This window comes from Helianthus annuus, chromosome 16 (assembly GCF_002127325.2).
Source record: "Helianthus annuus cultivar XRQ/B chromosome 16, HanXRQr2.0-SUNRISE, whole genome shotgun sequence".
Lineage (NCBI taxonomy): Eukaryota > Viridiplantae > Streptophyta > Magnoliopsida > Asterales > Asteraceae > Helianthus > Helianthus annuus.
The window spans coordinates 171,024,328-171,049,621 of NC_035448.2; the positions used below are offsets into that span (position 1 = coordinate 171,024,328).

At 35.7% G+C, this 25,294-nt stretch overlaps 3 protein-coding genes and 1 long non-coding RNA gene across 16 annotated transcripts; all 4 read left to right on the forward strand.

Annotated features, from left to right (window-relative positions):
• Window positions 1-447: 447 nt before the first annotated feature.
• On the forward strand, window positions 448-3,542 carry LOC110915889. 7 transcript variants are annotated; one of them, XR_004882983.1, is made up of 4 exons: window positions 448-2,780; window positions 2,867-2,928; window positions 3,064-3,165; window positions 3,264-3,542. It is a non-coding gene; the product is annotated as an uncharacterized LOC110915889 (long non-coding RNA). The 7 variants fall into 7 exon arrangements; XR_004882985.1 differs by having other exon boundaries at window positions 448-1,262; window positions 1,373-2,780; window positions 2,867-3,165; XR_004882981.1 differs by having other exon boundaries at window positions 448-921; window positions 1,051-2,780; window positions 2,867-3,165.
• Window positions 3,543-6,230: 2,688 nt separating this feature from the next.
• LOC110916461 lies at window positions 6,231-14,938 on the forward strand. 6 transcript variants are annotated; one of them, XM_022161189.2, is made up of 17 exons: window positions 6,231-6,605; window positions 6,678-6,921; window positions 7,002-7,083; window positions 7,424-7,490; window positions 7,622-7,807; window positions 7,915-8,254; window positions 8,351-8,432; window positions 9,281-9,347; window positions 9,431-9,616; window positions 9,726-9,786; window positions 9,955-10,699; window positions 10,804-10,930; window positions 11,003-11,152; window positions 11,918-12,023; window positions 13,079-13,213; window positions 13,986-14,072; window positions 14,173-14,938. In XM_022161189.2, the coding sequence occupies exons 2-17, from the start codon at window positions 6,681-6,683 to the stop codon at window positions 14,736-14,738; spliced, it is 3,228 nt and encodes a 1,075-aa protein (XP_022016881.1). In that variant the 5' UTR covers window positions 6,231-6,605; window positions 6,678-6,680; the 3' UTR covers window positions 14,739-14,938. The 6 variants fall into 6 exon arrangements, with proteins under 6 accessions (XP_022016881.1, XP_022016882.1, XP_035840787.1 ...); XM_022161190.2 differs by having other exon boundaries at window positions 6,231-6,593; XM_022161191.2 differs by having other exon boundaries at window positions 6,232-6,605; window positions 11,012-11,152.
• Window positions 14,939-15,330: 392 nt separating this feature from the next.
• Window positions 15,331-18,794, forward strand: LOC110916306 (uncharacterized protein At1g01500). The gene is made up of 2 exons (XM_022161049.2): window positions 15,331-16,299; window positions 18,245-18,794. The coding sequence occupies exons 1-2, from the start codon at window positions 15,577-15,579 to the stop codon at window positions 18,473-18,475; spliced, it is 954 nt and encodes a 317-aa protein (XP_022016741.1). The 5' UTR covers window positions 15,331-15,576; the 3' UTR covers window positions 18,476-18,794.
• A 2,109-nt stretch (window positions 18,795-20,903) lies between these two features.
• LOC110915574 (protein REVEILLE 6) lies at window positions 20,904-24,707 on the forward strand. 2 transcript variants are annotated; one of them, XM_022160301.2, is made up of 9 exons: window positions 20,904-21,304; window positions 22,200-22,257; window positions 22,431-22,554; window positions 22,652-22,792; window positions 23,171-23,281; window positions 23,398-23,507; window positions 23,598-23,657; window positions 24,246-24,363; window positions 24,460-24,625. In XM_022160301.2, exons 1-8 carry the CDS (start codon window positions 21,132-21,134, stop codon window positions 24,348-24,350), a joined length of 882 nt encoding a protein of 293 aa, XP_022015993.1. In that variant the 5' UTR covers window positions 20,904-21,131; the 3' UTR covers window positions 24,351-24,363; window positions 24,460-24,625. The 2 variants fall into 2 exon arrangements, with proteins under 2 accessions (XP_022015993.1, XP_022015992.1); XM_022160300.2 differs by having other exon boundaries at window positions 21,008-21,304; window positions 24,246-24,392; window positions 24,460-24,707.
• The last annotated feature ends 587 nt before the right edge of the window (window positions 24,708-25,294 follow it).

The window sequence follows — 25,294 nt, forward strand, 5'->3', positions numbered from 1 at the left end:
AACTCTTTCCAGTCACGAACGGATAGAAAGGAAACGAAACCGAACCTGTTACCCAGCTTGTCTCTTTTTTTTGCAACGAAACTATGGTGCACCTCCCCGAATCTATGCATGAAACTAGAAAGCTCCCAAGGGGTACAACCCTCTGGGAGGTTAGAGACAAAAAACTTCGTCACCGCAGATCCTTCCATGCCGGAAACCAAGAACGACAAAGCCGCCTGAAGAAGAAAAGACCAAGAAAAACCGCCAAAACGACCCACCAAAACAGGAGAAGACAGGGAACCTACCCCAGAAGGCGAATGGATTCGGGACTGGACCAAATAGGATGAAAGGGAGACTCAAGGCGATTCACCGAGACCCCCTCGCACACTATTCCGACGAGCCCACCGTCGTCGAGCACTTCCGGCGGCTAGGGTTCAGAGAGAAGTAAAACTTTATGCACTCAACCTTAATCACTAATTAAAATAAACATAGTTTGTCATCCTTTGTTATGACCTGCAGTCGCTCTTAAGGCTTAAGGTGAAGATGGTGGACGATAGCTATTGGGGTTGGAGTATGACGGTCGGGGAGTCACAAAACAATTGAGAAGAAGAAAAATTTGGATTGAACCAGCCCAGCCGAGCCGATCGATCATAAAGCAGGAAGAGGTGACAGAGTTTCTCCTTCAATCCACCTATTAAGAAGTTGGCCTTGGAAATCAGACACGCGATGGATTCTTTATACTTGGTAATTGATTGCAACACAGATCCTTCAATCTTCCACTCTGTTCATATCTCACGAGTGGGAAGACCAGCCGTATCTGATGGGTGCTTGCGTTTCAAGTCATGATAAAGCAAGGTACAAGTGTCGTTTGATTCTACTAACAATAAACCTGATCATAAGCTGGTGGTTTGCTATTTCTTCATCACTGCGATCATCATAATGGTACGTTTTCTCTCTATTTTAGGGTTTTAAGGCTTGGTCCTGCTATATTGGATCTTTTTTTGAAGGTTCAATTCTTAGATTTCTTGCAATTATTCCGAATCCCTAACTATGGATTTCTTAATTTTGCAGGATTAAACCTTATATTCCTAATAAAAACCACACCAGGCCAAGAAAAAAATAACCTGTTTTATCAAAAGAAATTCTTAATCAAGTTTTAGTATTGCTTCATTACTAAGATTGTAAGGATCTTAATATTTTTTTGTTGTTAATTGTTTGTAGACTTTGGTTGCCCTTAAAGATGAGGTGATTGTAATAATGGATGAACAATATGATTTGAAAAGGTATGTTGAAGTGCATCTGTTTAGTATGTGCAAACATTTTCACATTTAGCGTTTATGTGGGGCTCAGATGATATTTTTAATAGTAGTTGAATACTTGAATTATGAAAAAGGTTAATGGGTTAACCATAGTCGGCAAATGTCATTGAGGATGAGCCATTTGAAACTTCACCTATATGTTATCAGGTTCGAATTTCTCTATTTCTGTGAAATTGTTTTGCCGGATTTTTAGTTGATGCCGACTTTTGGTAATATTGGTTGTTTAGGTTTGGTAGTTTGAAACGTTAAACAAATCTTACATGTTGTAAGGGGTGTTTTGATGTTTTCTAAATCAGTTTGAACAAGTTGCTTTACATGCATATAACATGTTCGATGAAATGCCTAAAAGAGAGCTTGTGATGGCTTTTCCCAACTTTTTGATACTGATACAGAAGATTCCTCTATTTTATGCTTGAGTAATTCACATACGAGGCAAGCTTTTGTTTAATATAACGTAGTCAAAGGATGCCATAACTCTTTGGGTTACATTTTATTTTGTATTGTGTTGATGTGTTTCTATTAGAGGTGGCACTTTCAACCGGTTTAGGAATAAAGGGGTCGATGTGGGTTAAGTTTTTCACAAATGGGTCAATGGGTCCATATTAGAAATGCGCCTAAAAAGGTGACACGACAAACGGTTAAGTGTAATTTTGTGCGTACAACTTAATAAATATTTTTTTTTTAAATGAACGAGGCCAGTGTAGGATTGTTAAGTGGGTCGTGTCCGCGAGGTTGAACCCGGCTTAAACCTGAATATGAGTATATGACACAGACCTGAAAACTTTGCTTGACACATGAACCTGAACACGATACGAATTTCTTGGGCTGACATAAATGCGAAACTTTTAACCTGAAATTTTGTATTATTTTATCATCTTGCATATTAATAATCTAAAATTACAATTATAAACTATAGAAGCTAATGCTCATCTCTAATTTATCTATTAAATTTTAGTGTAAATTTCTCAACTTATTTACGTTATTATATATCATAAATACATTTTAAAGTTTATACAAATATATGGGTCAACCTGTCTGGATTCATTGGCAAAAAGAATGCACCTGAACGGTCTTATTCGTTAATGGGTGCGGTCGGTTCGATTCTGTCTGGATTCATTGGCAAAATCTCAAGTTACATGTGGTGGTGTTGATAATTGTGTAGACCATTAAAAACATGATCCCTTTTGTTGCCTCGTGTATTTTAAATAGACGGTTTCCACTTTCTGGCATCTTTTTTTCATTTCAGGTAGTTCGGGCCCCCGCCGCAACGCGCGCGCGTTACCACTATAACGTATAAAAAATATATTTGGACAAATGTTCTGGGTCAAACCGGCATGACACATCACAACTGTTACCCAACTTGCAGATTTTACCATCTTTAATTACTGTAAAGTGTAATGTTTTTAATATTATTGTTTTATGGTTGTGGTGAATGCAGGCGATTAAAGCTCTCAGAACTCATTCCAGTTTAAAGAGGCTTGTGTTAGTTTCCATCTTTCACAGTTCTTTATATTATTCATAGCAATATATATGATACTCAGCTAAATTCATTTCACTTTGATTCGTAGTTTCATGTAATTCTAAGAGTTTAATGGCAAATTATGGTATGCCAAGTGATAAAGTTGTGCAGGTACCTCTTTATATATTATTAATTGTTAATGCTAATATTGGTTGCATTCAGCAATTTGATTTTGTTTGTCTGTTTATTCATTTCTATGTAATTGGGGGCTTACCTATGTTCAAGATGCTTTGTTTCAAATCACAGGGAAACTTCGAGAAAAATATTTATTTAAAGTATTACTTTCAGCTTCAAAGTGGAGAGAGTCGTCATCTACCGAGCATGTGGAATATGATCACGCCTTCCAAAGTAAGTAGTCTGGTCCAAAATGTCCACATACATATTATATGGGTCAGGTTTTGTATCATGCAAATTTCCGTGGGGCTAATTGAGCGGTTGGAATCAAGGCATGAGGATTTCAGTGGGTTCGAGGTTAACTTTGGTGGACTATCGAGACAAGACTGGATGCAATCTGGTCGACTAAATGCCGCTCCAAGTGCTTCATTCATTCTCTACGGGTGCATTCAAACAAATAATGGATGGTTCTCTCAGGGATGGGGTATACGAATACCCCTCTGTTGATTATGTATTTTTAAGTCTGGCTTGGTAAATGGTGTGTGTAAAAGTTTATTATGATTCAAGGTATTCTGTTTTTACGTGATTTACTAGGGTGCTATTTTGGTGGTCTTGTATGAGGCAGATCCCTTGTGCTTATATACGGCCAACACTTTGCTGGGCTGGTATTTTGTATGTTCAGTTGTTTAAGGAAGCTCTTTATTGCTGGTAAAAAAACAAGGGTTATCTTGGCAAGGTTACCAGGTATGACTTTGATAACATGATTCCAATCTTTGACCGGTTTAGGATTATTCATAATAACATATTTTGTTTCCACGTTTATAGAATTCTTCTCATTCCATATCATTCGTATTTAATCAATGTTTTAAAATCCGGTTTTTATACCGTACTGGATTGGGCTCTTAAACGGTTTAACCGGGTGTATTGGGCAGTATAACCTATTCTACCGGACGGTTTAACCGGTACTAGCTGCCGATTTGAACCGGTTTTTAAAAATTCAATATTAAGTTCTAATCTTTACTCTCTAATGGCATCAATCAAGGAAATCACGGGAGGATTAGTAAACTAACAAGAAAACGAGTATCGCGTTATAACCTGTTGTCGCCGCCGCATCGTGCGGGTTTCCCTACTAGTATAGATAAATGATCAGAGTTTCAACCTACAATACCTATAAAAACTAGTTGTCCTTTAACCAAGCGGAATGTTCATTCTTTAAAGTTCACAAACAAAAGTTTCATAACCAAATGTATAAACCAACACAATTATTTCATATATGTACCACCGATAAATCCAATAACAAATATGTGAATTTGGTGTGATTCAGTGTAGTTTTGGAACCGAAACCAAATTGTGATTTGCGAGGTTTAAATAAGTAAATACCAAATCATTGGTTATTAGTTTGGATCAGTTATTCTTTTTCGATATTATCAGTTAATTGGTTTTTCTCATGTAACCTTAATTTGGAATGTCGATGAGTCTCACAAGTTTAGCTTACAAATTGTTATGTAAACAGAGGCGTACCCAGGATTTTTTTCTTCGTTGGGGTTCATTTTTTGAGTAAGGATTTTTCACAACCAAACATTAAAATTTTCGGGTCGGTCATCGTAGTCGGGTCGGGGCTAGAAAATAATGTAAAAGCATTTAGTGGACATGAAACCACTACAATATATGTTGTAAGTTTTATTTGGTAATTAAGTGTTAAATAAAATTGACATTCAATTTATCATTTTAAAGAAGAAAATTAGAGGGTCAATGAGTGGTTGTGCTGTTTTAAAACACTAATTTAATTTTGATAAAAAAGTAAACTAAAAAAATAAGACATGTAAGACTTGAACTTCGGACCCATTTGTTGGAAACAAGGGCATTTACCAAAACACTGTCTTTGCTTTTAATACTATGGGCTCCAATCAATTTATTTTATGGGGTTCTTGAAAAATTTTAACATACCGGTTCTACTATTTTCTAAAAAAAGATTGGGGTCCATAGACCCCGACCTGACCATATGGGTCCGCCCTTGTATGCAAATTGTACAACATTTTAATGTACGGAGTCTTATATACTGTCAATAGTTTTTCACATGCCCTATTTGTTTTTCTTTGTTCTTTTGTTTAACCATCACTTGATATATGGTAGCAATTTTTTTTTTTGTTTTTCTCTTTTAACTTCAAAATATGATGCTTTGTGAAATTAAGAGTATATTATTGCGACATGCTCATTTTTCTACAATTTTAGTGTTGATTTTGTTCAAAATGGAGTTGTGCATATCAAGGTTGTTTCAAGGTTTCATGTTTTATGTTGTTTTATTTTCTTTTTTACAACCTTTGAAATATGTAGTTTTAAGAAATCTCAATTTTGGTGTTGCGATGTGTTTATTTTTTAAAATATTTCAACCTTAATATTTTGCTGTATACATATTCAACGTCGTATTTTTTCGTGGTTCCCTCGCCGCATTGTGCAATATGGGTTTACATAAAGGTTTTATTTTTAGTTTATAAAGTCTTGAGGATTTTTTACAGTTTAACATGTCGCAACGTGCATGTCTCACCTGGTTGATATTAATTAATAAGTAGATTATTTTATTAATATCAAAATAAATAAATAATTATTATAAAAGTAATAATAAAACAATAATAGTAATGATTAAAGAAAATCTAAAAAAGTAATTTTATGTTAATATTAGTATACATCAAAATGGCCAACTCATCAACTAAAATGCTATACTTCAAAAAATCAAGCAAAACGAAATAATAAAGTAAGTACTTACGAGGGTGGATATAGTATATTCTACATAATCATCATTGAGTGTTTGAGTTTCCTTTTTAAAAGTTCTTTTATAGAGCTAAAAAGACTTTTGAGAACGACTTTTCAATCCAAACACTATCTAGAAGTCAAGAGGAGTAAAAAATCCCAAACACTATGGAAATAAGTTCTTTTGAAGCTTTTTTTGTCTTCAAAAAGGAGAAAAGAAGAAGTTATAATTTGTGACTTTTTTATTTTGAAAAGTCCTTCCGAGAAGGAGAAGGAGAAAAGGTAACCCAAACACCCCCTAGTGTCAACAAATTGTGGGGACGGAGATGAAAAAGGTCAGGAAGGCTCAGGCTCTATTTTCAAATGGTGAAGAAGGTATGTGAGGGTGCGGGAAGAAGGTGTGCGAGAACACCACCCTTTCCATCCGAGAATTTCAGTTTGTTTATTCTTTAAGCTCTTTCTCTAAAGACACTTTGTCCGACCTAAGGATGTGAGTGACAACTAATTGAACCCAAAGCAACCCATAATCAAAGGAATGTCATCTCATCTTTTTTATCCATATTAAACCTATTAAACCCAAATTGCAAGGGGCACAAAAAAACAAACCCTATGAACCCCAAATCCATTTTCCTTAAACCGTAACAATCATCTCTTTGTCTTCAACATCGGCCCAAGCCATTCGCGACATTCCCGTCCAACCCGATGACCCAAACCCCCGTCCCGAAGACTTCACCCTAATTTCTATGAAAATTTACGAAAATAAAAATGCTTATTAAATTTGGTAATTTAGTAAAGATAAAATTTTTTTTAGTAAAGATAAAAAAAAAGGTAAATAAATCCGTGCGGTTAGGGTAATTCAACGACGGCGGTGGGTCATCATCTTCCCCATTTTTATACTGAAACGCTACTTGAAGGTCTATTTTCCGGTAATTCATTCTCATATGCACACACTATTGAATAATTTGAATGACCAATGTTGAAATTTGGATGATTTGCAGGCAATGGAGTATGTGTACTCTTCTCCTGCTAAACGGAGAAAGATTTCACATGCAAATGATCAACAAATGTTACTCAACAAGAATGAAGATAACATGATTTTGGGGTCTTCTAGTGGGGATGATGCTCAATCTCATTTTAGAAAAAAGCTTCTTGTTCTTGATGTAAATGGGCTGCTTGTTGATATTGTAGCAGACCCCCCAGATGAAGCCCACAAACCAGACACAAGAATAGCTCAAAAAGCAGGTTAAAAAGTGGTTTTAAGAGTGATCATTAGAGATTCTTGAACACCTTTTGCTAATTTGACTATTGTTTTTATGTTGTAGTGTTTAAGAGACCATTTTGTGATGAGTTTTTGGAATTTTGCTTTCAGAGGTTTAGTGTAGGAGTTTGGACATCAAGAACAAGGTGATCTTTTACTACTTTATTGTCTTTTGAGTTTGTCGAGAATCGGTCAATTTGGGTTGTGTTTTATCTGGTATGGGTCAAATGGGGATTTTTAAAAAATTCGATGAAACGAGTCCTGGTCGAAAGTTTCCCAAAGTGTATTGATATTATACAAGTAATTGTGTTTGACACATTTAATTAGTTGAAAAAGTTCAAAAACTTGTAAAAAAATGACCCGCCCTGTTTCGACCCGTAGCAGAAAAATTAACCTTTTGATTCGTTGATTTAATCACTTGCTTTGTTTTATTTCGTATCCTCATGCAACTCATTCGGTGTTGTTATATATATAAACTTTCTCCAGAAAGAATATAAACCGAGTTCTTGACTTCCTCATGAGGGACACTCAACGTCAATTGCTTTTCTGTTGGGTAAAGCCGTGCACTAATTATTATTTTGCGTATTTCGTATTACAAAAAACTTGCCACTTGGATTTTATTATCCGTTTATTATAACGTCAATCACGGGTTAAGTAGTTTAATGAAGTTTGGCTTTTGTGCAGGATCAATCTCACTGCACAGACACCGGTTTCAATACTATTGAGAACTCCGGCAAACCGTTGCTATTAAAGGAACTTAAAAAGTTATGGGAAAAACAAGATCCAAATCTTCCGTGGGATAGAGGAGCGTATGATGAATCAAATACACTGCTTTTGGATGATTCTCCGTACAAGGCACTACGTAATCCTGTAAGCCGTCTTTTGTTTTTCATTCTTCTTTTTCATTTATATATTTTAGATTTTTAGTCATGATTAAAGATGTTAGTTTACTTTACATTTCTTGTTTTCCTTTTCAGCCATATACCGCAATCTTCCCCTATACCTACAGTTACCTTGACACCCAAGATAACGATTTAGGACCCAATGGCGATCTTCGTAATTATCTGGAAAGGCTGGCAGCGTCTGATAACGTCCAAACGTTTGTAGAGCAAAACCCATTTGGTCAACAACCGATTACACATGATAACGAATCGTGGAATTTTTACCGTAACATCATTTGTTCCACTCAACCAGGAGCCGGTCCTTCTCGTTCTCGAAAGAAACTTATTGTTCTTGATATCGGTGGGTTGCTCGTTGATGTTAGAATGGCCCCACGTGAAGGCTTTAGAGAAGACACAATGCTTGGGTCAAAAGCAGGTATAGATTCATTATTCGTACCATGATGATTTGGGTTGTGTCTTATGTCAAACGTGTGTGACGATTTTGAGTGTCGTTTGCTTTTGCAATTTGCAGTGTTTAAGAGACCTTATTGTGATGAGTTCTTACAATTTTGTTTTCAGAGATTCAATGTTGGTATTTGGACATCAGTTTTCAGGTATTCAGCTTATTAATATTTGATTTTTTTCCGGTTTTCTATTTGGTTCTAACTTTTAAGTGAATAAGTCATGCCACTAACCCTATATGTATGCTTTTTTATACTTTTGTGTATTAATATAACTAGGTTAGAACCCCGTGTATTACACGGGTTGAATAAATGTAATTTTATATGTTAAATAATTAAAAGTTATATCTTTATGAACCCTGTATATTGTACGGGTTAAATAAATGTAATTTTATATATCAAATAATGAAAAAGTTATATCTTTAAAAACCATGTGTATTACACAGATTAAACAAATGTAATTTTGTATACTAAATACTAAAAACGTCGTATCTTTAAAAAACCCGTGTATAATCAGGTTGAATAAATCTACCAAATAATAAAAAAATATATTCTTAAAACCCCCGTATATTACACGTGTTGAATAGATCTAAAAAAGAGTTATATCTTTAAAAACCATGTGTATTACACAGATTAAATAAATAATTTTGTATATTAAATACTAAAAACGTCGTATCTTTAAAAAACCCGTGTATAGTCGGGTTGAAAAATCTACCAAATAATAAAAAAATTATATCCTAAATAAATGTAATTTTGTATATTAAATACTAAAAACGTCGTATCTTGTTTTAAAAATATATTAAATTAACAATTTAGATTTGAGGATAATATTTTATTAAAGTATGATAAGATTTAATATTAATTTATTATTTATTAAGTTAATATAAGATAAATATAGATTTGATGATACCTTCAATGAATGACACGTGTCCAAAATTTGGTTTCTTTTATTATAGTAGTTAGATTTGTTGTGCTTATAAGTTTTTATGAACTTCATACAGATTCAATACAGAACGCACTGTTGACTATCTTATGAGAGAAAATCAACACAAATTGCTTTTCTGTTGGGTAAGCCGATTTATATAATTTAGTATAGTTCATCTACGAATTCAATGTTGTATTCCGTTAATATTGATCATGTTTTCTTGCAGGATCTCTCACACTGTACTGACACTGGTTTTTTTACGGTTGAGAATAATAGCAAAAAATTACTTTTAAAGGAAATTAGAAAGTTATGGGAAAAGAAAGGTCCCGATCTTCCATGGGAAATAGGAGAGTACGATGAATCAAATACACTTTTAGTCGACACTAAGTCACACAGGGCTCTACTTAATCCCGTTAGTGCCTTTTTGTAATGATTCATTTTATTTTATTTCTGTTTCGGTTCTTCATAGTTAAAGTTACGATCTCCGTTAACTACTTAACTTTACGTTTTCCCCTTTTCAGCCACATACAGCAATCTTTCCTTACCCTTATTGTCACTGGCATACAGAAGACAATTCCTTACGTAAGTTGTTTGACTCGAATCGACCCGATTATTTTAACCTGTATGAAAGAGCACTCGTTTAGCTTGGAACCCGGTTTTACATGTTACGTCGTTACCTGACCTCTGGCCATTTTGCCACGTGTACTTAATTATGTACAAGCCAGTTATAATCTTAATGTGGTATTACAGGCGACCTTCGTATTTATCTGGAAAGGTTGGCGGCATCTGAGAACGTCCAAAAATTTGTATCGGAAAATTCGTTTGGCCAACGCCCCATTAGGGAAAAGAATCTGTCATGGGGATTTTATCAAAAGATTATTCATGCATTCTCATATAAACGTAAAGCTGGTGATTCAGTGAAACCTGACCCCACTATTGCTTCTGTTACTAAAACCTTATTGGAACCCGAACCCATCTCTACTGCTACTTCGGCTGCCCATACGTTACTGGAACCAGAAACGGGGACCACTACTGCTTTAGTTGGCCAAGCCTTATCGGAACCAGATCTCGACACGACTGCTCTGACTTCAGTGGAACAAGAAACTGTAAGTGCTACTGTTTTGACTGCTCATACCTTAGCGGAACCACAAACTAGCACTACTGCTTTGGTGGGTCAAACCGTATCGGAACCAGATCTTGACACTGCTGCCCTGGCTGCTCAGACTTCGTTGGAACAAGAAACCGTAACTGCGACTGTTTTGACTGCTCCAACCTTATTGGAACCAGAACCCGGCGCTGCTATTGCTTTGGTTGGTGAAACCTTATCGGAACCAGAAATCCACACTACTGCTTCGGCTGCTTGGACTGTATTAGAACCCGAAACTTTGTTCGTACTTATCTTTGAAACTCTGAAGCATTTTGTCTATGTGATGAGACGTGGTTACTGCACATGTTATGTGTTTATTTGTATATATAATTCCCACTTTGGGTGCTGGTAAACAAAACCAATTTATGTTATGAAATTATGTTTTACTTACGATTATTATATTTTAATATGCCAGTGACAAGATAGTAACGGTTTGTATTATATTTGTACAGTACATCAGATGATGCTCATTCAGGCTTCACTACATCGTGTAAAGGGGCTCTAACAAGTGACGTGGACAATGTAACTGTTGGCACCGCACTTTCTGCTAAAATTAAGAGTCCTTCACCAAAAAGATCTGTGAGTTAACATGTTCTCTTCAGTCCCGATCAGTACTACTAGCGATTTGAGGTTTACTGATTTACCTATTAGCATCTGCAGGAAAGTAATTCTGTTGTGAATCGTTCAGTTACTCGTAGCATGAATAAAAGAATCGTGAAGTCGGTTAAAGACGTCTCATGTGTCGGATCTGATGATATTCATCAAGATTCACCTCACGTGGAACACAAAATAATCGTCACAGTAAGTAGTTGTGTAGCACTTTGAACAGTGAGTAACTAATTCATACTTGGAAAAGGAACACGTGATGTGATTAACTTTTTGTTACTAACAAACCGTCATTTTTGTAAAGATATAATCTCGACACCTAGTAGGCTAGTTCGGTGTAGGGGTGTAAACGAGCCGAGCCCGAGCCCGACTAGGCTCGAGTTCGGCTCGTTATGTTTTTATGAAGCTCGAGCTCGAGCTCGGCTCAGTTCGAGCCTACTTCTCCGAGCTCGAGCTCAGCTCACGAGTAAAACCCAAAGCTCGAGCTCGGCTCGACTCGGCTCGACTCGGCTCGGGCTATTTCGAGAACAATCTCAAATGAGCTAAAAGCTCGGCTCGAGGTCGTTTCAACAACGATTAAGCGAGTCAAAGCTCAGCTCGAGCTCGGCAATGTTATCATCATCATTATTATATTATATATATAAAAAACTAAATTTTTGTTTAGGCTCGTTTGGGCTTGCGAGCCTAAACGAGCTTTGTATTTCAAGCTCGAGCTCGGGCTCGATAACTAAACGAGCTCTATTTCAGGCTCGATCTCGGGCTCGGGCTCGTTAAGGCTCGACTCGTTCGCGCTTTTAACCGAGCCGATCACGAGTAGCTCTCGAGCCTCTGGGCTTGGCTTGTTTACACCCCTAGTTCGGTGGTTTGTTTGCATTTCTGTTTCCATAAGGTCTTAAAATAACTTATAATTTTACTTTAACCGATTTGAGATTTGCTGATTTACCTCTTTAACATTTGCAGGAAAGTAATTCTGCTTTGGATGGTTCAGTTACTCGTAGCAGGAACAAAAGAGTTGTGAATTCGGTAGAAGACAATTCACGTGGGAAAAGGTTCCGATCTTCAGAAGGTGCGGGAAACTTAAGATCAGTTTAGAGATGACAGCATGGACAATAGTGGCCTGGTTGGCCCATTGGTCTAAATGTGCTCGGGTCTAGGGATGGCAAAAATACCCGAGCTCGATGGGTATTACCCGAAACCGAAACATATGGGCCGGGTATGGGATTAGTTTAAAAAAAATTTTGTGGGTATGTGATTAGGTGATACCCGGCCTGATTACCTGAACCCACATACCCGTTTACCTGAACTATATACCCGATCATATACCAGAAATTTTATATTTATATATTTATATTTTTCCTCAACCCTTATCTATTAATGACTTATTTTAGTAGGTTTATTATGTGAAAATTAAAAAAAAAATCTTTTGGAATATGTATATGATAATATTATCTATATTATGTGTATTGTGAAATATAAAAAAATTATAATGTTATTATTATTTATGATAAAACTTATATGTGTGATGTATATTTTAATTTATAATAGTTATATAAATAAAAATTATACAATAACCATAATAGTAAAAAATAAATGTATTTGGAAATCTCAATCGGTATCTTTTAAAAAATTTACGGGTATGCCCGATACCCGATGGGTAATTACTAATTACCCGACAAATGCACGATTGGGCCAGGTATGAGGCACAATTTTACAACCGGGTATGGGATTACCAATACCCAGCCCGAACCTGGCCCATTGCCATCCCTAATCGGGTTGATTGGGTTTGGTTGACATGAAACACCCTGTCTTTTTTCTTAAATACAACTGATGTGTCAGGTCAAATATGATCACCAATTATTATATAATTCAGCAATGATCTAATCTTTCTATTAAAGTCGTTTAGGAGGTTATATGGATTAAGAAGACACCTTGGGCAACTTTTCCCTCGTTTGATTTTTTTCTATTTTAGCTAAATTAAATTTCACTTTACCCGTAGAAAAAGATATAACTCTTGTACAAAATTGGAACTCTTGCCCCCATCTACATTATTGAAATTGTTCCTTTACATGAAATTGGGGATGAACATAATCTAATATTTTTTTGGGGGTTTTCATGTTATAGGTAGCAAGAAAAACACAAAAGTTTTTGTGCTTGCTTTGCAAAAAACAAGTGGGGCAGATGATGGCAATAGTTGTCAGAAAAGAACGAGAAGACCACGAAAGTTAGTGGTTAAAAAACCAACTGGTGTACTAGAAGGTACCGATTTAGATTTTTATTTTGTAACAAATAATTTTGGAGTTAATTATCGATTCTACTGGGTCAACTCTGGTCTGGGACCAATGTCCTTGGCTGTTTCTACACGGCACGAACCTAACATGAAATTCGCGGGCTTTGGGTTTAGTCTAAACAGACTCGGGCCAGTTTCAGGTTGAACCCGTCAACCCGTTTAGCTAAACGGGTCGGGTTCGTGGCTACCCGGTCGGGTTGGCGGGTTGACCTGTTTAACCCGTTACCCGTTTATATTGTATTTTTTTACAATATGTTTTATATCATTTATAAATAAGGTGTGTATTTTATGCTATAATTATAACTTAAAAGAGAAATTAACATAAGATTTTATAGTTAAAATGTAATTGTATTATATACATTTGTGTTTTTTAGTAAATTGTTAATTTAATATCTTAATTTGCAAAAAAAATAAAATTAAATAAATATAAAAATTCGGGTTGAACGGGTCGTGTTCGGGTCAACCCGCGAATATTCGGGTGGTGTTCGGGTTCATATACATGACACGGTTTTCGGGTTTGGGTCATGTTTGGGTTTGTCTAAAATTTTCGGGTTCGGGTCGGGTTGAACCCACTAACCCGCGAATACGACCCGTTTTAGCACCCCTACCATCAACTACAATTAATTGGGTACATTATTAAAATACAAACCGTTTTCAAGCATAACTAAAAATGTCTATATCGAATCTGAATTCGGATAGTATCAAGTTTAAATATTTAAGTAAACGGTGATATTTTTCTAGATGGACATGGAATCACTACCGATCTTGATGAGCACCAACCTCTATCCGTGTGGTATGAACGGATGCGTCGCCTTTCAGTTATAAAGAGTAAGCTATTTCAATTATTTCCACCAACATAACATGCTTTCATATCTCATATTTCTTCTTCACTTAGATAATATTGGTTCTTATTTATTGGTGTACTTAGGAAGTGATAAATCACGAAATCAAACCAATGTCGTCACCACTGACAGAACCACCAGCGACTACCAACAAGATTGGCCGTTTATCAAGCTGTGTCCAATCTGGACCACCATCGAATCTCTCGTGTTACACCCAACACCGCCTCAAAAGCCACACTTTTCGCCATTGAAGAAGACGAACGAGCTTTGTCGTGAGGGTTTAGCCATTGCTCACATGGTGACGTATTGGAATCTGGTTCAGAGGCTTTCAGACTTAAAACCGAATGATCCGGTTGACATAATCAACAACGGTTTGGAAGTTGCAGTCGACTTGGAGACTCATGGGTTTGATGTGGAAGCAATTCGAGGTCGTTTAAATGAGTTGCTTTATTCTAAATCCAAAGCAGGCCAGCGTGAGGATACTCTTAAAGAGCTTGAAAAGTGCAATTATGAAAAGCATGTAATCGAGAAAGAGATGGATCGATTAAAAGTGGAGATGCAAAAGTTGCAAGAAAAATGGAAAGCGAAAGAGGAAGACATTATGAGGTTGCAATCGAACTCGCATCCAGTCTCCACTGAAATCAATGATTGAGAGCTTACTTTTGAAAGACTTGCAGCCACCCTTTGTAAAAGAAAAGGTCTTCTTTTGGTTTTGGAGTTGTTCTTGGTAGATATATTACTATTAACCCTCATGTGTTCTATGTTAATGTGAAAAAATCTTGTATATAGGTGCTTCTAGTATGTGGATACAACAACCCATGAGAATGTGCATTATTACTACCCCCTTGCATATCATTAGTATTAGATATGATTTTGTTTGGAAATTAGCTGGGTCAAATATAAAACGTTTTTATTCGAAGGTATAAATTTCAATTTGTATATATTTTGACGCCCTTGCAACACCCGGTTGGTAAAATCAATGAACAAATTTTCCCCATAGTTATCTCTCAAACGCTGAAAATTTTCTTTTCGTAGTATAAATACCATCACTGTAAACAGTGGCGAAGCTTGAGATTTCTGACCGGGGGTCGAAAATGTATATATCAAATTTTTTTATAAAATCAGGGGGTCAAAAACGTATATACCCAAAAAATTCTATACAAACACCACATACTCTTCGAGAGGTCGACCACCCTCTCCCACCATGCCCTTGACTGTAAATGAGTAGGTACCTCTCTAATACACACTTTTTTAACTTATTTTGTTGCTGACCTGTACACCTCACACACGTGTCGCGTGTATTTCCGCCACGTGTACATCCAACAGTTTCTCCTGATTCTCCATCTTCAGAAATCCCAATTCAATCTTCTTCAATTAACCCTAGTTTCATTTCAGGTCTTCTTCACCCCCAAATTTCACAAACCCTAAAACACTCATTTTCTCAAATGTCACCATAATATTCATTGTTTAAACCACCAATTTCAAATTCAATGGATCAAGAGTTTAACAACAACAACAATAATAATAATCTATCAATATCCGTACACAACCCATTCAATTACAGACTCACAAACGGTTCAACAAATCCTCACCATCAAACGACGTCGTGCTGCCTCGAAATCCGTTTATTCTACGTCAGAATCACACCGTGCACCGTTACCACCGTGCCGGAAAACCTAACGCTGCGAAACCTCCGCCGTGAAATCGGCGTTTCACTTGAAATTAACGGCGTTAGGGTTCCGTCATCCAACACTGCGTTAGTAACATTACGTAGAGACCGTGTGGATACAGAGTCGTCAGAAGTGACGTATGTTAGTACGGATAATGTTAGGGTTTCTGGTGCGATTGAATTTGAGGTAATTGACGAGTTAGATGATCGAGAGATGGTTTTGTGTGGATCGGTTGAGCGAATCGAACCGATTTGGAGCAATGGGGGTTTGGATAATGGTAATAGTGGTGTTGGATCGAAAACTGGTTGGAGTATGGACTTTTACGCTGCGAATTTGTCGAAATTCGGGGGGTTTTCAACGTCGATTGAGGTTTATATTGCTGGTTGTTGCTCTTCGGTGCCAGTGATATTGACGAAAACGATTCAAGTTAGTCCACGGAGACGAGGGCTTAGGCAGGGGACGCTTGATGCGATACCGGAGGATGAAGAGGTTGGTAAGGAAGTGGTGAGGGAGAATGGGGTTGTGCGGCAGCGGAAATTGCTGGTAATTTTGTTGTTTGTGAACTTGTTATTGTTATGTTAGTTAAAAATTTAAAGCTAGTGAATTGTGATATTAGGGAGTGTTTGGGATTGCCTATTGAGACTGCTATAGATGAGATATGAGAGTATTCAAACTCGATGTAGGAGATACCTGAACACTACTTTACCGGTTTTGCGTATAAGAAAGTTGTACATCTATACACCCCTGCAATAGAACATACAACGAGGAAATATGTGTTTGAACTGTGGAAACTCTCAAAGTTGAGGGGAAGAGGAGTAAAGGCAGACCGAAATTGACTTGGGAGGAGCGAATCAGGCAGGATTTTTTAGACTTGCACCTTTCCGAAGACATGGTTGAGGATAAGAGTTCATGGAAACGTAGGATTAAGGTTAAGGACTTTTAGGAAGAGGTTACGTTTTTCTATTAGTTTTATAGATATAGGATTGTAGTTTTTTCTTTCCAGTGGTCTTTGAATACTATAACTTGCATGTGTGTCTATTTCATGTGTTATCTGTTCCTATTATATGTCTTCACTATTTCTCGTGTTTGGTAGCTTAGTAAGAATATCTTCATTACTTTTATGTGGTTATATGTCTATACATGTTTTATTTGACTCTTTGGTATGGATATGAATTTGGAGCTGGGGTCTCACTGGAAGCAGTCTCTCTATCCTCCGGGATAGAGGTAAGGCTTGCCTACATCCACCCTCCCCAGACCCTACCAATAACTTGGCTATGGGTGGGATTATACTGGGTACGATTGATTGATTGAGTTTACCCAAATAACCAAACTTAGTTTACCCAAATAGTCATTGACATCTCTTTTAAAAAATGGTATGACCATTACGGGTAACTGATTACATTCAATCAACATAGGCAGCGTGTCTCACAATTATGATTTTATTATGCATAGTGTGGCGATTTATGTGGCAATAGATACATGAGGCTAATACGATAATGAGACATTAGCATATGGTGCAAAAGTCTTGATATTTTAGCATATGGTGCAAAAGTCTTGATATTTTGCGCAACGGTGTGTTTAATATTCATGTGTCAAAAGCTATTGGGCAGTTAGTCTAATCGGCACAATACCTTCTTCTGCGCCAATTAGTTCAAATCTTGCCAAGTTCTTTGCCCAATGTTATCCACATGTCTAGTTGTGATTCGTGTCTTCCATGCCATTGGAAGGTTTTTAACAATCAAATTGATTTTTTTAACAGCAAAAATTTTGAATTATATGTCGAAACCAATTAGTCAATTTAGCCTGGGGCTGGAATGCATGAAACACCCCGGTGATATCCTTCCACCATATTACAAATTGGGAAAGTTTAGATAATCAAATTTAACCACTCGATCCAATCAAGTGAGTTTAGCTTTTTGCTCTATTCTTAGTCCATATAAACGAGTCAACTTTGATATCCTTTAACACCTTTGTGACTGATGAGGACAACTATCAAATTGATAATTTTAAAGCAAAAGAAGTTGAAGACTATGTTGATAAACAACTTTGATCAAATTGATAGTGTTCCTTTTTTTTTTTAATTCCGGTTGTTAGTGTTTTTTAAGTTCCATTGATATTGTTTTTTTTTTAATTTCGGTTGATAATGTTTATTTTTTAAAAATTCCGGTGGCTATTTTGATATTATATTTAGTAAAAGTGGCTATTGTCGCTTGATTTTCCTGTTGGATTGAGACCATATCATTGACTTTTTTTTTTTTTGACCACTTAACATTTTCATTCCAAATTTTGTGGCTGTCATTTGCATTATGAGAATAAACCCAAAAAGGGAAATAATTGCACTTTTTTTCGTGACAGTAGGAGCATAAACCAATTTCTAGTTGCTACTGTAACCTTTTCATTTCTTTGGTGCCTTTGTTAATCATTAAACAAATATTCCTTTGACTAACGGAAAGTGTTATTTATCCTTTTTTTAATATTTTTAATTCAGCATACAGGGGAAGAAGGCTATGAGTATGAATCAGGAGTCAAAGTCGGACCAAGCTATTATTCAGATGAAATGTACTATGATGAAGATGGTCAACTCACCTGGTTCAATGCTGGTGTAAGAGTTGGTGTTGGGATCGGCCTCGGGATGTGTCTTGGTATCGGGATTGGTGTCGGTTTGCTAATGCGCTCGTATCAAGCCACCACTCGCAATTTCAGGAGGAGATTTTTTTGAGCTTTTCCTCACTTCCAACATCTTCAGAAATGCCAAAAGGGAACATACTCCGGATCTAAATATCCGGTTTTTCTAGAGCAAACCGCCCATTACCCGGGGGCATAGAAAATGGAGTTTACTGATGTATGCGGATAAAAAAGCTTGCGGGTTTGATCGAAAAGTTGTTTTTTGTAGATAGGTTTCGGGTTCGGTTTTAGGGTTGAAGTCATCCTGAGGTTTGGTTTATAATGTTTGTTTCATGTAAATCTCCCTGCGACATAACTTTTGTTTTTGCTCATATCTCTAAATAAGTTGGCTGCCTTTGCACAATCTTTGATTATTCTTTATCTTCTTGTGTAATGTAATAAATGTTATTTGTAAATAACATTTAAATAATACTCAAAATATGTATATTGACTGCTTTCTCAATCGGGCTTATAGAAGTCATGTAATCTTTTAACAACCACCACCATACCCTAGGGATAGAGACAGACCTTGCCTCTATCCCTAGGGATAGACAGACCTTGCCTCTATCCCTAGGGATAGAGAGGCTGCTTCCAGAGAGACCCTCGGCTCCAAAATGAACAACATGCTAACACACCAAGTCAAACAATATAGAAATAGCATACAACATTATTTGGACATAATATAATGTAAATAGGAAGCTACCAATATTAAGAAAGTGATCAGAGTGATACAATATAATGTAAATCATGTATAATAGCATACAACATCATTTGGACATAAACACCTGTCAAATTTTATGGTACTCACACAACATTCACCCAAACCAATTCTGTTTATTACCCACATAATGTTAACAGCGAAAACAAAAGATCTTTACACCAAGATGATGCAAAGAATAAACAAAAAAAAATGATACAGATTACTACTGAAATCTCATCAATCAAACAAAGAACCCTAAAAACTCTCTTTAACAGAACGATTGGGAAGACGAAGAGGTGAACCAGAGTTGTGAGACAGAAAACGTAGTCAATCTCTATTTTCCAAATGAGCTGCAACATTCTTTTATACCAACAAACTCCAGAAGCCCTAATCCCGAACCAACTGCGAGCCCATATGTGTCAGCCCATCCTTATGCAAGCCCAACTTCAGCCCGTGATTAGAAACTAGCAGCCCAGATTTTGTCAACAGCCCAAACGTTTTCATCATGTAATGTAAATGAGCTCAATTAGAAAATATTCATATGAAAAATATGAAAATATGTTTTGACATTAAATTGGAAATAAACATATATTTCAACAACACCAGAAGGCAATTACCGGTAAAGTCAATTTAAGAATAAGAAAGACCTACACCCCTAAAAAACACCTAAGTCCTTACTGCAATATCATCTAGAAGTCCTTAACCCTAATCCTACGCCTCATGTAATCTTTTAAGTTGGATTTATTAAAGTCAAGCTACGTTATCTGCTTTGTTGGTTAATTAGTTTCTGGTACGAAAACTTTTTTTGTTTTAATAGATACTTATTATTGTAGGTATAGCTTAATAATTATATTCTTAACTATTAACATTTACTTATTTATTCTTATTTTTATTATAAACTAGGTTGGAAACCTTAGTATTACACGTGTTGAATAAAGAAAATATAAAATAGTTAGTAATGAAGATTTATGAATTCTAATACCATATTTTGAAATAAGATACGACCGAAATCACGTATAAGTTTTTTTTTTCTTTTTAAATGACAACACAAGCTCTTTGTTAAATCCCAACAACATCTAGCCCCATAGCAAGGTGTCACAGAAGACTTAACAACAACAAAGGAAACATAAAAACTCGGTTCAAAACCAATTACAGAAGAATGAGGCAGACTAAACTAGGTAAGTTATAAGCTACAAGCTCTTTATTAAACCCCAACAACATCTAGCCCCATAGCAAGGTGTCACGGAAGACTTAACAACAACAAAGGAAACATAAAAAGTCGGTTCAAAACCAATTACAGAAGAATGAGGCAGACTAAACTAGGTAAATTATAAGCTACATACAAACTGCTCCACGTATAAGTAACTTAAGTAATAAAATAATAATAATAATGAAAATGAATGGTGAAATAAGAGGAGCGGAGAGAAGAACTTTATACTCAGAATATTTTGACATGTAACATAAATAGTTACTTATTTAATACTTATAGATATATCTCAAAGAGTAAATTGCTCATTAGTGTTATCGTCATCGAAGGGACTCACAAATGAAAGTGTAAACAAATCGAGTTAGTCGTTAGCTGCTTAAGATCAGCTTATAAAAGATTAAATCAAATGAGCTCAATCCAAATTCAAACCTACACTATGGACCTAGCTTTCTTCTCACTAGAGTTCCATTCTATAAACGCTCGACGTAAATTTTCGATGTTTTTTTTTAGGGAAATAAGGAATATACTTTCCCTTATATATTCCTTTTTTTGGTTAAGAAAAATAAAAGGTGACATATGAGATTGTGGTTATTTTATTCAAACCCCAGACACGTGTCCGGCCACCATTTCTCGTTAGTATTCTCTCTCTCTACAAAACCCAAAACCGCGATTTACTTTGTAATCCTCAGAACTTTCTCAATTCAACTGGAAGAACCCCAATTCTAAAACCCTCGATTCAACCAAACCCTAATCCCCAAACAATCACTATTTCTATTGATTATCGGAGTCATTGATACTACTTGTATGGGTTTCGATTCTCTGATTCAGGCGCCGGTGAGCACTAACAATTCAGCCGTCGGCGTTAATTTCCCGTTAGATGACACCAATAAGAAGATTCGAAAGCCCTATACAATCACCAAATCTAGACAGAATTGGACCGACGTTGAACACGATAAGTTTCTCGAAGCGCTTCATCTGTATGTTTCTCTCTCTATATATATAATATGTATTTGTGTATCTATCTATGTGCGTGTGTGTGTGTATAGTAAGTTAATTGACTGCAATTGTTGTTGTTGAATTATATTTGGGTTAAATTGGCACTGTGTAGGTAAAATTATGAGAATTAACTCTATAAATATAAGCACATGCAATAGTTAGTTAACCAAAGTAAGTGTTTATTCTTTTATTTTTTTATTTATTATTATTTTTTTTTTTTTGGTAGTGTGTCACATTTGAATGAAAAAGAAATAGTTTGATTTACTAGGTGAAGGCTTGATCTTTTATAAAAAGGGAGGATTTTTATAATTAAAATAGTTATTTATTTATGAATTGTGGTATTTTTAAAAGTTTAAACATGGTTTTGTCTATATAATAATTTGAAGTTATATAAATTCTGGTGCTTAAAGCTTTAGGGGTCAAATCAAAGATCGTTTTCCGATTGAACATCCCATGTGATATACTTACTCTGGTAGATTTGTAATGCTATTTCTGTCACTATCAAAGATCATTTTCTGATATGTTTAATTGTTTGTTAAGGATGTAATTGATGTATAAGCAAGCTATTAGGATTCAGTTATCTTAGACACTGTCAATAGAACCCTTGTGGCTCGGGTTTGTGTTGGAATGTGGATCGTTGTATTTTGATTTGGGCCCAATAACATTTCTGAGAGCTATATGAATTCTTGAGCTAGAAGCCTAGAAATTAGAATGGATAGCTACTCTGTCTAATAGACTCGTCAAGAGGGCAAAGACTAGATCATAAATGACGATTTAAATGTAGTTGGACCACATCCGATGTATTTAAACATCATCAATAAACTGAGTGATGAGATTCTGACTTCTTTTACTAATTTCTTTTTTTATAATTTCCAGCTTTGATCGTGACTGGAAAAAGATTGAAGCTTTTGTTGGGTCCAAGACTGCTATCCAGGTAATCTGATAAAATGCCAATCTCATTACAGTATCAAAATATCTAATATCTAATATTTATATAGAGCAGCAGCTTCTTAAATTTGCATAAAAAGGAAATCGGATTGTAGGTTTTGTTTTTTAACAATCAAAACATGAAATCAAATTTTAATTCTTTTCATTTATATTTGGCAGATACGCAGCCATGCTCAGAAGTACTTTCTAAAAGTCCAAAAAAGTGGGACCAACGAGCACGTCCCACCCCCACGCCCAAAGAGGAAAGCGTCACATCCATATCCTCACAAAGCCCCGAAGAACGGTTGGATTGTTATTTAAGATTTTTCCCCTACAAAAGTCTAAAAAGTATCCAAACAATCCCTACTGACACTCATATGCACTTTTTTTTTAAATTTCAGATGTACCTAAATCAGTAGGATCTCAACAGTTCGTTACTGATGTCATCAGACGTGACGATATAATCATGAACAATCCGTATCAGTGGGATACAAACCCATGGATGTACAATACAATAACAGCACCTAATGAGCCCACACAAGGTTTGAGCCCATGTTCACATTTGTTTGTTTTTTATGAGTGAAGTACATGGATGGTCCCTGCGATTTACCAAAATTTTGGATTTGGTCTCTAGCTTTCCAAAGGTACATGGATGGTCCCTGTAGTTTAGACTTTGTAATGCATTTAGTCCCTAGCCATTAGCCAACCAATCTAAAGGTTTTAGCAGGTCCAAGTTAGGGACTAAATGCGTCACAAAGTGCAAACCACAGGGACCATCCATGTACTTTTGGAAAAAGCTGGGGACTAAATGCGTTACAAAGTGCAAACCAAAGGGACCATCCGTGTACTTTTTTTCTTTTAATCCTTGTTATTATAGAAAAACAATGGATTTTAACAAGTATTTTTTTTGGGCATTGCAGATGATGTCAGATCACATAACTGTTGCAGTAGCAGCAGTGAAGGTGATCCGAAATGGTCAGCTGGTGAAACAACGAGCGAACATGAAGTAAAGCACAGTAAGATAGCACGAGGTATAATCCGATAAAAATATTGGCTTTTCAACTATTTCAAAGAACTTAAAAAAGTATTTTTATATAAAACTCATAATCCTTAATATAGTTAATATTTAGCTTTCTGTTATGTGCAGTCATGCCAGACTTCCCGAAAGTTTACAGATTCATCGGTGGGATCTTTGACCCCAATGAAGCTAATCACTTGCAGAAATTAAAGATGATGGATCCTGTGGATGTTGAAACGGTATGACTTATTTGTTACGTTTAAGGTTACTTATTTTGAACTACATAAAATATGTTGTTTGTAAAGACAGTATAACGGTTATTGTTACAGGTGGTTGCGTTGATGAAAAATCTCTGTGCTAATCTCAAAAGCCCCCAGTTTGAGGACTATGTAAGTACTTTTTATTGGTCACTATTATCTTTATATAGATAGAAGAAAAGTTTAATAGTGAGCCCATGCTAATGTGAGCCATAGGCTTAGCTAACTTGCACCTACTTTTTTTTGCTTGTTTTTAGTTTTTTTTTTAGTTTAGTTTTTTTAAAGAACGCGGCGATACCCTTTTGGACATATTTTTTTAACTTTTTTTTGCTATTACGAGTGCACTGAAACCGGCCGAGTTCCTATCGTTTTCTTTTTCGTTTACCTTTTTCTACTTTTGTTATTTACCATATTGTTTTACCTTTGCTTATTATTTTGATGTTCAGAGCCGAGCTACGACGCAAATAACATAACACTTTTAGATATCATTCTGTATAATTTTACGAATTTATTCATCGGTTGTTATGGTGTGCGATACATACCGATTCCAACTGCGTTGACCCTAGTTGCAAATGAAATTCGACATTGATTTTTGTCAACAAGTTTCAATGAAAAAGTCAACCTTTTGGGTCAAACAATGCAATTTTGTTTTAGTTTTACTATTTTTATGAGTGATTTAAAACGTTTTTTTTTTTTTTTTTTTTTTTTGTGTTTGTACAGAAGAAATTATTTTCTTCATATGATGCGGGAACCGGAAAGGTTACATCAGGCGGTTCATTTAGCAGTCTTCAAGTGTTGCCCGGGAAAGCAATCCCGACTTCATAAAAGTCTTGAACATGTATTACTTCTGGTTTTTGTAAACCCCAGGTATCGTGTAAAATAACGCGAATTTGCAGTTGCAAGAATATGGTGTTTGTGATGTTTTTGGTGGCAGGTGTGTAGGTGTTTTGTTGACTTGCTTCTGGTACATATAAACTACAAGAATGAAGGGCAGATTTGTAAATAGCATGTGTTGTTAATCTGTCGTCATTTGTTTTTTGGGGGACAGAATAATCTCGTTTCAAGATAGTGTTTGGTTTTGGAAATCCATGTTATCTTGATATGAAGTATGAACAAATGATCAAATTTGTTGGTGTGAGTTTTGGTAACATGCTTTCTGTGTAGCCTGTGTTCTCTTAATCATGTTTTGTGCCGATTTGTAACAAATTAAACATGTTTACCAGGATTCATGTATCAAAAATCCATGGAAAACAATAAGCACATATGTAGAAAAAAATAATCTATTTTTTTTTTTTTTTTTTTTTGAACGGCCAACACCATTGGGCTATTCCCAATGGATTGATTGATCACTGATTAGCAGAAGAATTTCGAAGATAAAACGGCAGAGAGATGAGATATGTGTTGGAATTAAGATAATAATGAGGTAGCTACATCTTTTACCCCTCCACTTTCTTTTCCTATGCAGTTTTAGCCCTTCCTGTAACTTTTAATGTGAGTTTTAGGAAAATAAATTATGAGCTTAATACCATAAAACATCATTTAATTATTATTCTCTTTATTTGATATTGAATTGCTATATTTTTTTAAACATCATTTTTTAAAGATTTTGTTGCCAGCTTGATTGCAACAAATGTATCTGAACCTCTATATAATAATCTAAACCTGTATATAATAGTGCGTCTAACTTATTACAGTGGTGCATCTAACTTTCCACTTTTAATTATTTATAATGAGTGCTAATTATAAGTGTGCAACCAACTTTCCAAATC

What these genes read in the sequence shown, in the direction of transcription:
- LOC110916461 (XM_022161189.2), top strand. Translation starts at nt 6,681, where the DNA reads ATGGAGTATGTGTACTCTTCTCCTGCTAAACGGAGAAAGATTTCACAT. An exon ending in GTTTGGACATCAAGAACAAG is followed by an intron (nt 7,084 to 7,423) that starts GTGATCTTTTAC and finishes AACTTTCTCCAG; the next exon opens with AAAGAATATAAACCGAGTTC. An exon ending in AATTCCCACTTTGGGTGCTG is followed by an intron (nt 10,700 to 10,803) that starts GTAAACAAAACC and finishes ATATTTGTACAG; the next exon opens with TACATCAGATGATGCTCATT.
- LOC110915574 (XM_022160301.2), top strand. Translation starts at nt 21,132, where the DNA reads ATGGGTTTCGATTCTCTGATTCAGGCGCCGGTGAGCACTAACAATTCA. An exon ending in TTTCTCGAAGCGCTTCATCT is followed by an intron (nt 21,305 to 22,199) that starts GTATGTTTCTCT and finishes TATAATTTCCAG; the next exon opens with CTTTGATCGTGACTGGAAAA. An exon ending in GCACAGTAAGATAGCACGAG is followed by an intron (nt 23,282 to 23,397) that starts GTATAATCCGAT and finishes TGTTATGTGCAG; the next exon opens with TCATGCCAGACTTCCCGAAA.
- LOC110916306 (XM_022161049.2), top strand. Translation starts at nt 15,577, where the DNA reads ATGGATCAAGAGTTTAACAACAACAACAATAATAATAATCTATCAATA. An exon ending in TGCGGCAGCGGAAATTGCTG is followed by an intron (nt 16,300 to 18,244) that starts GTAATTTTGTTG and finishes TTTTTAATTCAG; the next exon opens with CATACAGGGGAAGAAGGCTA.